Here is a 13,355-nt window from a genome sequence, read left to right on the forward strand (position 1 = left end):
TCTCTAAAATCACTAACAATAAAGTGAAAGCAATAGCTATGGTATCCTTTTTTTCTTCTTTTTTTTTTTTTTTTTTTTTTTTTTTGGGAAAACAAAATGCTAATCACAAATCTAATCTTGATTATCTCTCTTAATCAAAGGACAAAATGATAAAAGGGACTTAGAAAAGACTAAATTAAAAGGGAAACAAAGACTAATTATTCTTTTACACGTTACTAATTTCCATTTCTCTAAATGGGTTTTGATAAAACCTTATTGAAGATTTTGGTGTCAATAGCACTTAATGAAAAGACAATTAGGATTTTCTTTTTTAAATTATTGATTATGAAATATTAAACTATTGTGGTTAAAATTTGTTAAAAATGGTAATGTGTTTGCTTCCTTGATTTACCTAGAAAAAATCATATACAAAATAATATATTAAAAATATGAGAAATGAAAATTATTTTATATGACAAAACTGCGAAAAATATTTACAAATAATAATAAAATATTATCATCTATATGTGATAGATCGTGATAGACTGCGATAGATTACTATATGTGTTTATCATGACATAGATAGATCTAGATAATAGTCTATCGCGGTCTATCGCAGATAAACAGTAAAATTTTACTATATTTGTAAATATTTTTATTCATTTTCCTATATTTGAAATCATTCATGAGAGAAAAATACTTTTTTGTCCTTAAATTTTGGGTTTGGTTTTTATTTGGTTCCTAAGTTTCAAAAAGTTACGGTTTTAGTCCTTACGTTTCGAATTTGATTTTAATTTAATTTATAGGTTTAAAAAAATGTTAGAATTTTACCTTGAGGTTTGAGTTTTGTTTCCAATTGGTCCCTAACTTAAAAAATTTACACTTTTAATTTCGATTTTTTACTAAATGTTCATTTTCCATCTTTCGTGTTAATGCAAATTAATTACTATGAAGAATTTAAAGAACTTAAATTAATTAAGTTTCACTATTTCTCATCGCTATTAAAATAACTATGAAGTGAATTTTAAAATTAATTAATAGATTGGTGTGAGTATTAGTGAAAATCAAGATTAAAAGTGTACCATTTAAAAACGTAAGAATCAAATTGAAAAAAAAAAAACTCAAACCTCAAGAATAAAATTGTAGCATTTTAAAACATAGGAACTAAATTTAAATCAAATAAAAACTTATAGAATAAAACCTTAACATATCCTAAAATCTAGGGACAAAATTAGACACAAAAGTTAAAAGACCAAAAAAATATTTCTCCCTAGAAATAAAGTTAAATTACATGAAATATCTCTAAATTTTAAAATAGGTTTCAATTATGGTTATAGACTTTGAACAGATTTCGTTTTTATCCTTAGATTTTGAAATTTGCTCCAAAAAATTCTTTTAACTTTGAATTATAAACCAAAAATATATTTTTTTTCATTAAATAAAGGAGAAAATGTAACATGACAGCTAAAGTGTAAAAATTAGAATGTTTATAAAGATATTATTTACAACTAGAAGACAAAGATCATTATTATCATTTATTTCATCTCAAAAGATATTTAAAATCATGTACATAATCAATTTTCACACATCAACTGTCACGTCAATTTACATGAATGATGTTATAAATTATGTTTGTATGTACACTTTCAAAACATTACTCGCATGAATTTCATTCTTATTTTAACAGGAAAAAAAAAGCTCTCTAAAAAATTAAGGATAAATATAAACGTTTCTATGTCTTAGACATGATTGAAAGCTACCTAGAAATTCAAGAATATTTGGTATAATTTAATTATAAAAAAAAATCATATTATTCCTACCAAAGACATGATATGACTTGATCCAAACTCAAAGTTATAATTTGAGTGATAATTATTCCCAAATAGACATTTTTAGATGAAAACAAAGATTAAAGAAAAAGGTAAAGTTATTTGTTCCAATTAATGTTTTTAATTAAAAAAAAAATGTGATTTATGACCTTAATTAATTCTCTGACTTGGAATCCAATGGTGCCATCAGTTGAAGTCCACTTGTACTGAAGCATCAGAGCATCAATCTTTTCAAGTGTGCTTTTTTAGTATAATTTTATCTAATTTTCTCTATAAAAATAAATAAATAAATAAAATCAGTCTCATATTCTAAAATTCACCTCTAAAATTATCACATTCTCATATTCTAAGAATATGTTAAAAAAACCCACTTCACTATTTATTTGTTCAAACTAATTCCTTTGCCTAAAGTTATCAAAACATAAAGTCAAAAGAGATACCAAGATTCAATAAGAACAAAATCCAAGAAGTTCTTAAAATCTAATAAAGAAAAAATAAATAAATTTTAGAGTCAATTACAAAAACCATTTTTTTTTACTTTCAAGAAGACTACGGATATATAATCAAGAAGAAGAATCAAAGAACCAACTAATTATATATATATATAGAACAATAAATTATTCAAAAATCAAAAGATAAGATTTTTTTTTCCTTTTACGGTCTAATCTATTTCAAAAGAACACGTGATACACATTCATTTTAGAATAAGAGTTTAAAACAAACATAAAATAATGACATTTAATTATAAATGATCCTTAAAAGAATATATTATCGAATCGAATCTTAAAATTCAATCGCAAGTTTATCTATCAAACATGAAAGGTGTGGAAAGAGAGGGTCAAAATTCCCCAATTTGATTAGAATTTTGTGAATTAGAAGCTAAGTATGGCAACCCATTTTTGTAGATTCAATGTGGAGAAGATTTTGTGATTTTTTTTTTTTTACCAATTATCTTTCATTTTTTTTTTTTTTTTTTTGACAATATGTGAGATGGGAATCGAACCTTTGACGTCAAGATTGATAATACAAATAGTATGTCAATTAAGCTATGCTTATTTTGGTTGACCAAATAAGGGTACTCAAATGATCCAACAATTCAAACAACCTAGATTATCTAACCTAAACCATGAGGGTTGAGTTGGGTTGAAACTTTTTTATTTTAGTTAGGTTAGGTTGGATCCCGAGTTGAACCGAACTTTTTTCAAGTCGACCCAACTCAACCTGAACCCCACACACACACAACACATGCACATGCGCACACACACAGCACATGCACATGCACGCGCGCACATATATATTATATATATATTATAATATATATATATATATATTATTATATACTTGTCATTTTTTGTAGTTAACATTTGAATTTTATGAGATTTTAGCTATTAGGTATATATTTATTTATTTTTTCTTTTTTTTAAATCGTTATGATGTTTGCCTTTGTTTAAAACTTGTTATAGATATCATGAATGTTTGGTATTTAACATTTGAATTTTATGAAATTTTAGTTATTTAGGTATGTGTTACAGATAAATTTAAATACTTTAACTTAATAAAATAATAATAATAATAACTTGATAACCCATCCCAATCCAAATTTTAAGGGATGGATTTAAGACTCTATTTGGATCTTTTAGGTAGCAACTCGACTAACCCGAGATAAAAAATTCTTCCCGTCCAATCTAATCCAACCTGTGTATACTCTTTGTGGAGGGATAAGAGAGGAGGATGGGAACATTAAAGGCAAATTTTGAGTGGGTAAGAGAGAGAAAGGAAAAGGGTTGATTAGATGCAGAAAAGAGAGAAATAGGGGCAAATTAAATTGAATGGTACAAGGGACAAAAAGGATTAAAATGGGATATGGAACCAAAACAAGATACCAACATCATGGCCCCATTATGCTTTGTTTTCTTTTATTTAGTTTTGTCACATACAAAGGAAAAAAAAAAAACTATATTTTCTTTCCATCTAAGCCCCCCCCTTTTTTTTTTCTCTTTTAGGTATTAGTGACTATTTTAAAATTTCACTATGGTCCTTCCCTTTTCAAATCAAATATGATGTTATTAGATGTTAGTAGTCGTTTTATTAATATATGTGTTTTTGAACGTTTTGCACATCTCAACTATTTTAACACAACCTCTTACTCTACGTTTAGTAGTTAAGGTAATCAACGTAACTCTCTCTCTCATAGGTTTTTAATTAGGATATTTGAAGACGTGCAGTTAGACAACTTTTTTTTTCTATTAAAAAATGATTTCTTTTTTCCCTAATAACTTACAAAAGATTCTCCAACTTTCTACCCACCTCAAACCCTAATTTAATCGAATACAATTCAACAACATTCACACTGAATTCCGTCTTTTTTTGGTCTCTTTTCATATGCCCAACAAAATATAAAATCAAAATGCTATTGGCATATGATAAAAAGATGACTATTTTAAAATATTAGACCAAATCATAGGGACTATAACTTTTTAAACCATGCTTATTAAAATAATGTATAATTTAACCAAAAAGAGAGAATAGAATAGAATAGAAGAAACCAAAGCCAAAGTATGAAATTGCAAAAATGGGTCTACTTCAACACTTGCCCAATGGTCAACATCCACTCTCTTCTCTTTACATATAAATAGGCTTTACTTTTTGTCACTTTTAGTAAATGCTTACTATCCCCCTTCTTAGTGTTTGTAAAAAGTCACCAACCAATGTAAACCCTGTGGAGTCTCAATTGTATAATCAAACTTCATCCACCTACCTTTTTTTTTTCAATGTGCACAAATCCAAACATACCTTAGCAAGATTAAGCATACGCCCTCATCAAGAAGGTTTGAAAAACCTGAATATAACTCAACTGGTTTAAACATACATCATCGATCAAAAAAATTGGAGGTTCAAATCTCCCACAGGTTGATGTAAAAAATATCATCAAATGGGACTCCACAATCCAATAAACCATTTCAGCTTACCAACCATATTTACAACTTTAGTTTCCACTTTTTGAAAACTTACTGTTTCTTTCCTTTTCACCCTTTTTCATACAAGGTTTTAATTTGTGTGAAGAGAAAAGAAACTGTGTCTACATATGGTTACTTCGACATTTTCTATACTTTGAAGCTGTTGTCTAATTCTGGAATCTCCCTGTTCTTTACACATAGGGAGTCGGTTCCTTCGGCATCGGAACTCGAATGGATGCTGTATAGCACGTATATGAGCACCATGAGGATCGAAAAGAACACAAATCGTATATAGGATGTGCCATCGAGGGACCCCAACAAGAATATGTTTAGGAAGATTGATGCACAGGGTATCCATGGCATCAAGGGGACACCCCAGGACTCGGGTTTCCGTACTTGAGGTATCACACAATGGAAAATTAGTGAGATAACAATGGCGATGACGGCAGTGCCGCTAAGTAAGGCGATTTTGGCCTTCCCTGGAGTTACAAAATGCCACATGAGAGTGAATATGATGGCAGTGAGGGAGAATAAGCAGAGGAAGGATAACGTTGGACGAGGATTCGTGCTCCCTATCTCGACGTAACGTTGATAAATGACAGCATTGGCAACCATGTAGAAGACAAAGAGTGTACCAATGCATACAAAGTTGAGTAGAACATCAAGGTCAGCGAAAAGAGCAATCGCAGCCGTGAAAACCCCTGAATCAAAACAACAAAATCTGATTAAAAACAACACCAAAACAAACAACAATTTGTGCAGAGTTCCAATAATTGCAAAGGGATAAAGTGAACATCTCACAAATGAAGAAACTTATAAAATGATATGATCCTTTCAAAATATAGTACTGCTTTATAGGTCATTTTCAAAATTGACTCAAACCAAAGAGAATTTTATCTTTGTAGCTGAGTTGGGCCAATCTAGACCACCCATCCCTCACCATTAAATCAGTTGATCAAGATATATGATGAACACAAACAAAATACCAAGAGCTTATCTTGTGTAAAGCACAAATAAATCAAAGGGAAAGAAACTGCACAAAAAGATCAACATGCCCTCGACGCGACACAAGACATCGAGGGAACTTAACCATGGTTAAAAGTGGAATGGATTAAGAAAACAAAGCAAGGGTTAAAAGATAAGGTGAGGAGGAGTTATTAAGAAAGATGGTTGCAGGCAAGAAAGTAAAGGCAGGGACCCACTTAGTCTTTTTTTCCCTTTGGAACCAAACACAAGAAAAGTGCAAGAAAAACAGTTAGAGAAATCTCTTTCTTTCATTTTCCATGGTGTTGAAACAACAAGACCCCCAAGTATTATGTATAAATTCCTTTGCTTTTTTCTTGAAACACAGAAAATGCACTTGAAGCCAAGACAAAAGTGTTCCTATCCCATAAAAGTTTAAACTCTCTCCTCCACTATTCTTAACAATATCTTAATCCTTTCAACCATTATGAATCACAAACTAAGGCTATTTTTTACTGAAAAATACTTATGTGCATCTCGAGCTGCACCATCTTTACGGAGTCCACCCAAGTACCTAATAATAAGTTGGACATGTGACAAACTTTTCTTTTTTTAAAAAATATTGTATATATACTTTTCTCCTTTGTGATTAAAATGGAAATGATGCATGAAGAAAGGTGCAAGTACAACCATGTATTCCTCTATTTACTTCATCAAAACTTCCTCTCTCTATCTTGGGTTTTTGCCAATGATGTAATACTAAAACTGATGGGGTCCCACATTTGTTTTTCAAATAATTATCATAATAAATCAACTATACTTTTTTCAAGGAAGAAAAAAAGGGAGCTAGAGAAAAGGTCTTCTTCTCCTTCAACCAAAACCATGGCCCCAAAAGATTTCTTTTCCCCCTATCCAAACACTCCCATTTGGAACAGCAGATTCTCAAGGCCCCCTTCAACATTCATTTCCCAAACTCTTATTAAAAGTATTTTTCCAATATTGATTGATTCTAATTGGTAATAAGTTTTAGAAATATCCATTCTTTAAATTAATGTAACCGAGGAATAACACATGGAAAAAGAATAACCACCTCAATAAATCATTAATTTACATTAATTTTTCTATGTAGCTAGGTTCAATATTGTCCTCAATATTCTTTTAGCTTTTGCTCCAATATTTTAATATATATAACTTTTTTTAAATATTTTCCTAAAAAACAATCTTTTATCTAATTAGAGACAAAATTTGAACCATGTACGTACGTTCCAACAGAACCAAAACCAAATAAATTATACAAAAACATGCCCCTTGTTTGATTTTTTTTTTTTTAGCTAAGCTAAGTAATAATTAACATGCACTTATTCTAATAAATAGGTAAGAATAATTTGTCCTATACAAATTATAATTAAATAATTTGATGGGACCTATAAAAATAGGGTAACTTCAATCGACTAACTATTTTCCTTTTTTGTGATACTAGTAATTGAATGACATTGTCAACTAAAATATAATTCAAATGGTCAGATTAAGACATTAGAAGTTCGAATTCTCCTCCACATTTGTTAGGGTAACTCGAATCGACTAACTATTTTCCTTTGTTGTGATACTAGTAATTGAATGAGATTGTCACCTAAAATATAGTTTAAATGGTCAGATTAAGACATTAGAAATTCGAATTCCCCTCCCTATTTGTTAGGTCAACTCAAGTTTGAAGTTCGAGATTCGAATCCGACCCCACAAATTTTTGAACAGAGAGAGAGAGTGGAATGAGTTACCAAGAAAGGCGGAGGCGTTGAGAGGAGTGGAGGTTTTGGGATGGACTTCGGCGAACCAAGCGGGGACCACTCTGGACCGTCCGATGACGCACATGTACCGAGCCTGTCCCATCATCGCCACCAAAAGTGACGTCAATATTCCGAAGCTTGCGCCGCCGCCAATCACGTTCGACACCCATTTCCACCTAGCAAACGCCGCTGCGAACGGCGCCTCCGCCTTGATCTGCCGCCAACAACAGAAACACACACAAAATTATTTCAATGTAATCAAACACCGATTTCGTTTACACTGTAAATCAGACCGTACGATTTACTGTACCATATCGTAGGGAAGGAGCTTGGTCATTGAAGCCGCCATTAAGCAGTAGAGGACGGTGACGAGCACGACGGAGCCAGAGACGCCGACGGGGATATCCTTCGCCGGATACCGAACCTCCTCCGCCATCGTCGATACAGCGTCGTAGCCGATGTAGCTGAGGTAAACCAGAGACGCGCCTTTGAAAACGCCGGTCGCTCCGTGAGGGAAGAATCCGGATTCGTTCTTCCGATCTCCTGGTTCTGTGAAGTTCTTCCAATCGCCTTTCCAGAATCCGAATACAATCACAAAAGCTATGAATAGAATGTGTATTGCCGTCAACGTCATGTTCACTACCGAGCTCTGTTTTGTACTGAAAAACAGAACATCCACAACAAAAATTGAAAAACTAACCCTATTTAGTTTCAGAACGAATTCGATCACGGTTCATGATTTTCGATTTCTTACAAACCTATAACAGATGATGACTGTGATAATTAGAACAACGGCGACGGCGATCAAATCGATTTGATCAAATCCTTTAGGGAGTCCAGGGACGATGAGTCTCCATTTAGCAGTGGAGATACCGATTGCGGCGCCTAGGTATTGACTGAAACTCCTCGCAACGGCGGCGTTAGACATCACATAGTCCATTATCAGATTCGCACCAGTCAAAAACGCAGCGAATTCCCCTGCGCAGAAAAGAACAAAAATATCTCCCGAGTTAGACGAAGCACGGAAATCAACGAATTCAAATGTACGCATTGGGAAATTGATAGGGAATGAAGAAACCCCACCGAACGTGACGCGGAGATAACTGAAGGCCCCACCGGCGACAGGCATATCGACGGCGAACTCGGTGTAGCAGAAAGCCGATAAAAGCGCACAGAGACCAGCAATGGCGTAAGAGAGAACAATGGCGGGTCCAGCTTGCTGTGTGGCCGGGCCAGTGGTAACGAATACGCCGGCACCGATCATCCCACCGAGGCCAAAACCGACGAGGTCGAACCAGCGAAGAGTCCTCTGCATGCTGACGCCGGAAGTGGATCGAGTAGTGGTCATTTCGTCGAAAGAGGTGGAAACAGAGAAAGCCCGGCGAGAAAAACGAGAAGGGGTTAAAGATAGAGCTCGAAGGTAAGTAGAAAAGCTTGAAAAGGAAGAGGAATGGGCGTCCATGGCGGAAGAAGAAGAAGAAAGTGAAAAAAAAACAGAGTGAAAATGGCGAAGAAAGTGAGAGTGGGACTGACAAATGGGGATTTGTAATGGAGGTGGTGAATTTAAAGCCACGGTTCGCATCGCCGAAAATCTGTTTTTTTTTTTTTTTTTTTCCAATTTTAATTCCTAAGGTTAAAATTCCCTTCTCTTTTAAGGCACTTTCAATACAACTTTGACGTCTTAAGCCGATTAAATTCGATATAGAATTTAGGAAATCTATATTTAGAATAATTGAATTTGATATGTTGATTTAGAAAGTTGGGAGTAAGAGTTAGAGTAATAAGTTATCATTAGGTTTGTTCGGTTAGATATGTATCGAGTATTTTTCTGTTGGCAAAACGAACTCTGTTTAGTCCAACTCACATCCCGATTATCGTTTTGAATTTATCTAATGAGTTTGGGACGAATTTTTGACAAAAATACTCTCAATAAAAAGCACTTATTCTATGAGTACTTTAATGGTAGTTTAGAATTATTAAGACGAGTTTTGATTGGCGAAAAAAAAGTGTTTTTTTAATACTATCAATGTTACAAAAGTATAGAGTTGTCAATTGGAAACTAAAATTTGCATTTAATAATTATATGATTTTAGTTTTTAGTATGCAAACTAAAAAATAATTTTTGAAATTAGACAAAGAATTCAAATATTTTATTAAGAAATAAAATTCACAATAAAAAAAAATCGTAAAAAAACAAGTACAAATTTAATAACTAAAAGGTTACCAAACAAATCCGATTAAATGTTTAAAATTTTTTCAAAATAAGAACATAAATTAAATAAATATCATCGGAAGATTTAAGAAATCTAGATCAATTTTTCTAATTATATGTACTATAAGGATACAAATTTAAAATTTCTAAATTTACTATCACTTTTTATAGTGTATTATTACGATGATTTGAACTTTAGACCTCGTATAACTTGACATATAAATTACCATCTTTATACAATACTTTGATGAGATGGGCATATCTTAAAAGAGTACTTTCATTTCTTTATATACTTTAAAAACAAATTATTTATTCACAACAATTAAATAATAATAAATTTTATATAAATGGTAAGTTACTTGGAATCTGTTCATCACTTGCCTTCCATCTGAATTCTTTTGTTTTTATCTGTATATAAAATTAAGTTAAATTTCCCAAGTTTTTGTCTTGTCCATTTTATATTTATATTTTTCAAAATATTGGTTTCATATCCAATAAATCTTACAATTTCATTAATTTAATCCTTAAACAAATAAGTGTATGTTCTTTTAGTTTTTAATCTATTAGATTCGTAATAAATTCAAAATTTTTAAGAAATAATTGAAACCTAAATTTGTATTTATGAATTCGAAAAGATTCGAAAGTTCAAAGATAAAATTTATAATTTTAAAAATTTATAGAATAAAATAGATATAAATAGTAAAATTCATTGACTAAGTTTGTAGTTTAAACCAAAATTAATTAAAATTTACAAAGTTTAGTATCAATATATTCAACAACATACATAAGTTTCATTTTGTAATATTGCTAAATTTGTTTAGCTCAATTCAATAAAGTTTATCGTTTCGATTATTCGATCATCGAGATAAATATTGCGCGTGATCCTCTTTTTTTCTTTTTAAATAAGATAAGTTAAAACTTAACCATCATGTATCGGTCTAGCGGTAAAAAAGAGACATAGTCTCAATAAAATAACTAAGAGGTTTTAAGGGTTCAATTAATGGTAGTCATCTACATAAGAATTAATTTTCTACGAGAGTTTTTTTTAACACCTAAATGTTGTAGAGACATGTGAGTTGTCCCGTGAGATTAGTTAAGATGTGCATAAGCTGACTCGAATACTCACGATATAAAAAATAATAATAATAAGATAAGCTAAAACTTTTTTTTGAATATTTTTTTAAAGAAAACTTCCAACATTTATAACATCCTTAAATTCTTGCATGAATAAAGGAAAAACTGAAGAAAATAAAGGGGAAAAATCATTATTAAGTTGTTTGATTAAATTAATTAGATATTTAAAAATAGTTATATAATAAATATAAAAAAAGGAAAAAAATCGTGTTCACATCGTAAAACTAAAATTTTAAATTTTAATTTCCAACAGACCGTTTATTTTATAGAAAAAAGGGATAAGAAAATGGAAAGAGTTTTGAGTTAATTATTTTATAATTAAAATATTTATTTTATATTTAGATTTCAGACAAGTTTCTTCTTTCCTACTCAAAGCTTATTACCATTTCAACATTTTTTTAAAAAAAATATTTTTTTTATGTGAATTAGTGTCAAATGAACTGTGGTAACGGCTTGGGGGTAGATTAGTCATTTTCCGAAGTCCTTCGTTCACAAGTCACGCGAAAATGGTTACTTTATTACTAACGTCTAACGTAAGTTCTTGCCCTCACACGTGTCTTATGAAAAAGTGGTTCGGTTCGAGTCTGTTTTTTGTCCAAAATTAATGATGAAATATTATTTTTTTGCTTACTAGACAACCAAAGTAGAGTTTAACTTTTTAAAATACCATATCTTTGATCAAGTTAAAGGTTCATATGTCAACAAGAGTTTAACTCAATTAGTATATATATGTGTTGAGAATCAAGAGGTTCGAGATTTAAATTTTCTAACTTTAATTTCTCTCACATGGTCTCAGAATTATAACCCATCCACAGTAATTTCGTATAATAGCCCTCAAACCCAAACCTTGAGAAAGTGTCAAAGCCTCGACATTGAATTTGCACATATGAGATTCGTCACATGTGCATACTTGGTGTGAAGGAGACTTGTTATATTTGTTCACTTGCAAATGACATTGTTCACTCACTAGTAAATTATGCTTGGGTCGCTTCATCGACCATTTGATTAAGGAGATCCCAATTTGAGTCTATCGAACTTTTCGCAGCGACTGTCCTCAGGATCAACGGTCTTTTCCAATGTCTTAGTCGGTTAAAAAGTTTATTCTCCATGTATTTGTTGAATTAAAAAATAAAAAAAATAAACCGCATCAAATTAAAACTAACTCAACTAGTTAAAACATTATGTATTTGATTAAAATGTTGATTTGATTTGGTTCAGTCAATTTGTCAAATGTTCTTTCATTTCAATTTGCATCTATATCTCTTTTGTCGATTTTAAATTTTAAATTTTTTCTATTAGAATATAATTTTAATCCTTTTACTTTCAAGTGTCCAAATCAAAGTTGTTTCATATGCTTTTAATAAATCTTAAATTTTGTTATTTAAAGTTAATTTTGATCAAAATTGGATCATACATAATAAAAAAATGTGATTTTCAAAAATAGAAAAATAAGAAAAACTATTTACAGAAATAACAAAATTTAATCTTCTTTGATAAAGGTTGATAAAAGTCTATCAATGTCTGTCAGCGATAGAAATTATTAGAAGTCTATCATTGATACTATGTGATAAACGTTGATAAAAGTCTATCAATGTCTATCCTTTTTTTTTTTTTTGTTATTTCTGTAAATAGTTTGACATTGTCTGTGAAAAAGAAAAGTTGTTTTCAAATATAGTAAAATGGGTCAACTTATTTGCAAATGTAGTAAAATGTAACCATGTCACTGGTGATAAATACTAATAGTCAATCATTAGTGCCAATTATAGTTATTCATGATGTCTATCGGTATCTATTACTGATAAACAGTGATATTTTGCTATATTTAAATATATTTTCTGTAATTTTCCCATTTAAAATAATTACCATTTGTTAAGTGAATAATAAAACTTAACGTTACAAATTAAATTCACTCTTTTTTGTTATTTTCTCATTGGGTCGAGGCTGAGGGTTTTATTGATACTATCAGGTCAGTGTGGAGAAGGCCTGAGGATGTGCCCCAGATGGTTAGCTTTGTACGAAATTTGAAGGCAGTGAAAAGAGTTTTACGTGCTTCGTTTGGGAGGCATATCTCTGTGTTAACTGATGAGGTGATGGTAGCTAGGCAGGTTATGGAGGTTGCTCAGGCAAAGGTAGAAAAGGGATCTTACTTCAGAGTTGGTGTGTGCAGAGGCGGCTCGGGCCACTGAGGTGTTCTGGTTAGTGGCGAGATTGGAGGAGGCGTCACTCCGACAGAAGGCCAAGGTGAGGTGGCTGGAGTTAGGTGATATGAACACAGCTTTCTTTCATCGTTCAGACAGTGCATGACAGGGTGGCAGTAGATTTCTTTCGGGGTTGTTTAGGGTCTCAGCCAGTGGGGTATAGGGATCTTACTGTCCGAATTGGGGATATTGTGCAATTCAGCTGGTCCGAGGAGGGGGTGGAAGCGCTTGGTTACCCAGTGAGTCGGGATGAGAATAAGAAGGCTTTATTCTCGATGAAGTCTAGAAAAGCTCCTGGG

The 13,355-nt window shown here is 31.7% G+C and overlaps 1 protein-coding gene across 1 annotated transcript; it reads right to left on the reverse strand.

Moving 5' to 3' along the window:
• Positions 1-4,724: 4,724 nt before the first annotated feature.
• Positions 4,725-9,065, reverse strand: LOC120075137 (cationic amino acid transporter 7, chloroplastic-like). Its single transcript, XM_039028311.1, has 5 exons — positions 8,596-9,065; positions 8,271-8,490; positions 7,823-8,171; positions 7,504-7,726; positions 4,725-5,466 (listed from the first exon to the last, which is right to left on the reverse strand). The coding sequence occupies exons 1-5, from the start codon at positions 8,972-8,974 to the stop codon at positions 4,913-4,915; spliced, it is 1,725 nt and encodes a 574-aa protein (XP_038884239.1). The 5' UTR covers positions 8,975-9,065; the 3' UTR covers positions 4,725-4,912.
• Positions 9,066-13,355: the final 4,290 nt, after the last annotated feature.

This window comes from Benincasa hispida, chromosome 4 (assembly GCF_009727055.1).
Source record: "Benincasa hispida cultivar B227 chromosome 4, ASM972705v1, whole genome shotgun sequence".
Lineage (NCBI taxonomy): Eukaryota > Viridiplantae > Streptophyta > Magnoliopsida > Cucurbitales > Cucurbitaceae > Benincasa > Benincasa hispida.

What these genes read in the sequence shown, in the direction of transcription:
- LOC120075137 (XM_039028311.1), bottom strand. Translation starts at nt 8,974, where the DNA reads ATGGACGCCCATTCCTCTTCCTTTTCAAGCTTTTCTACTTACCTTCGA. An exon ending in AGCTCCTTCCCTACGATATG is followed by an intron (nt 7,727 to 7,822) that starts GTACAGTAAATC and finishes TGTTGGCGGCAG; the next exon opens with ATCAAGGCGGAGGCGCCGTT. An exon ending in CAACGCCTCCGCCTTTCTTG is followed by an intron (nt 5,467 to 7,503) that starts GTAACTCATTCC and finishes GTTTTGATTCAG; the next exon opens with GGGTTTTCACGGCTGCGATT.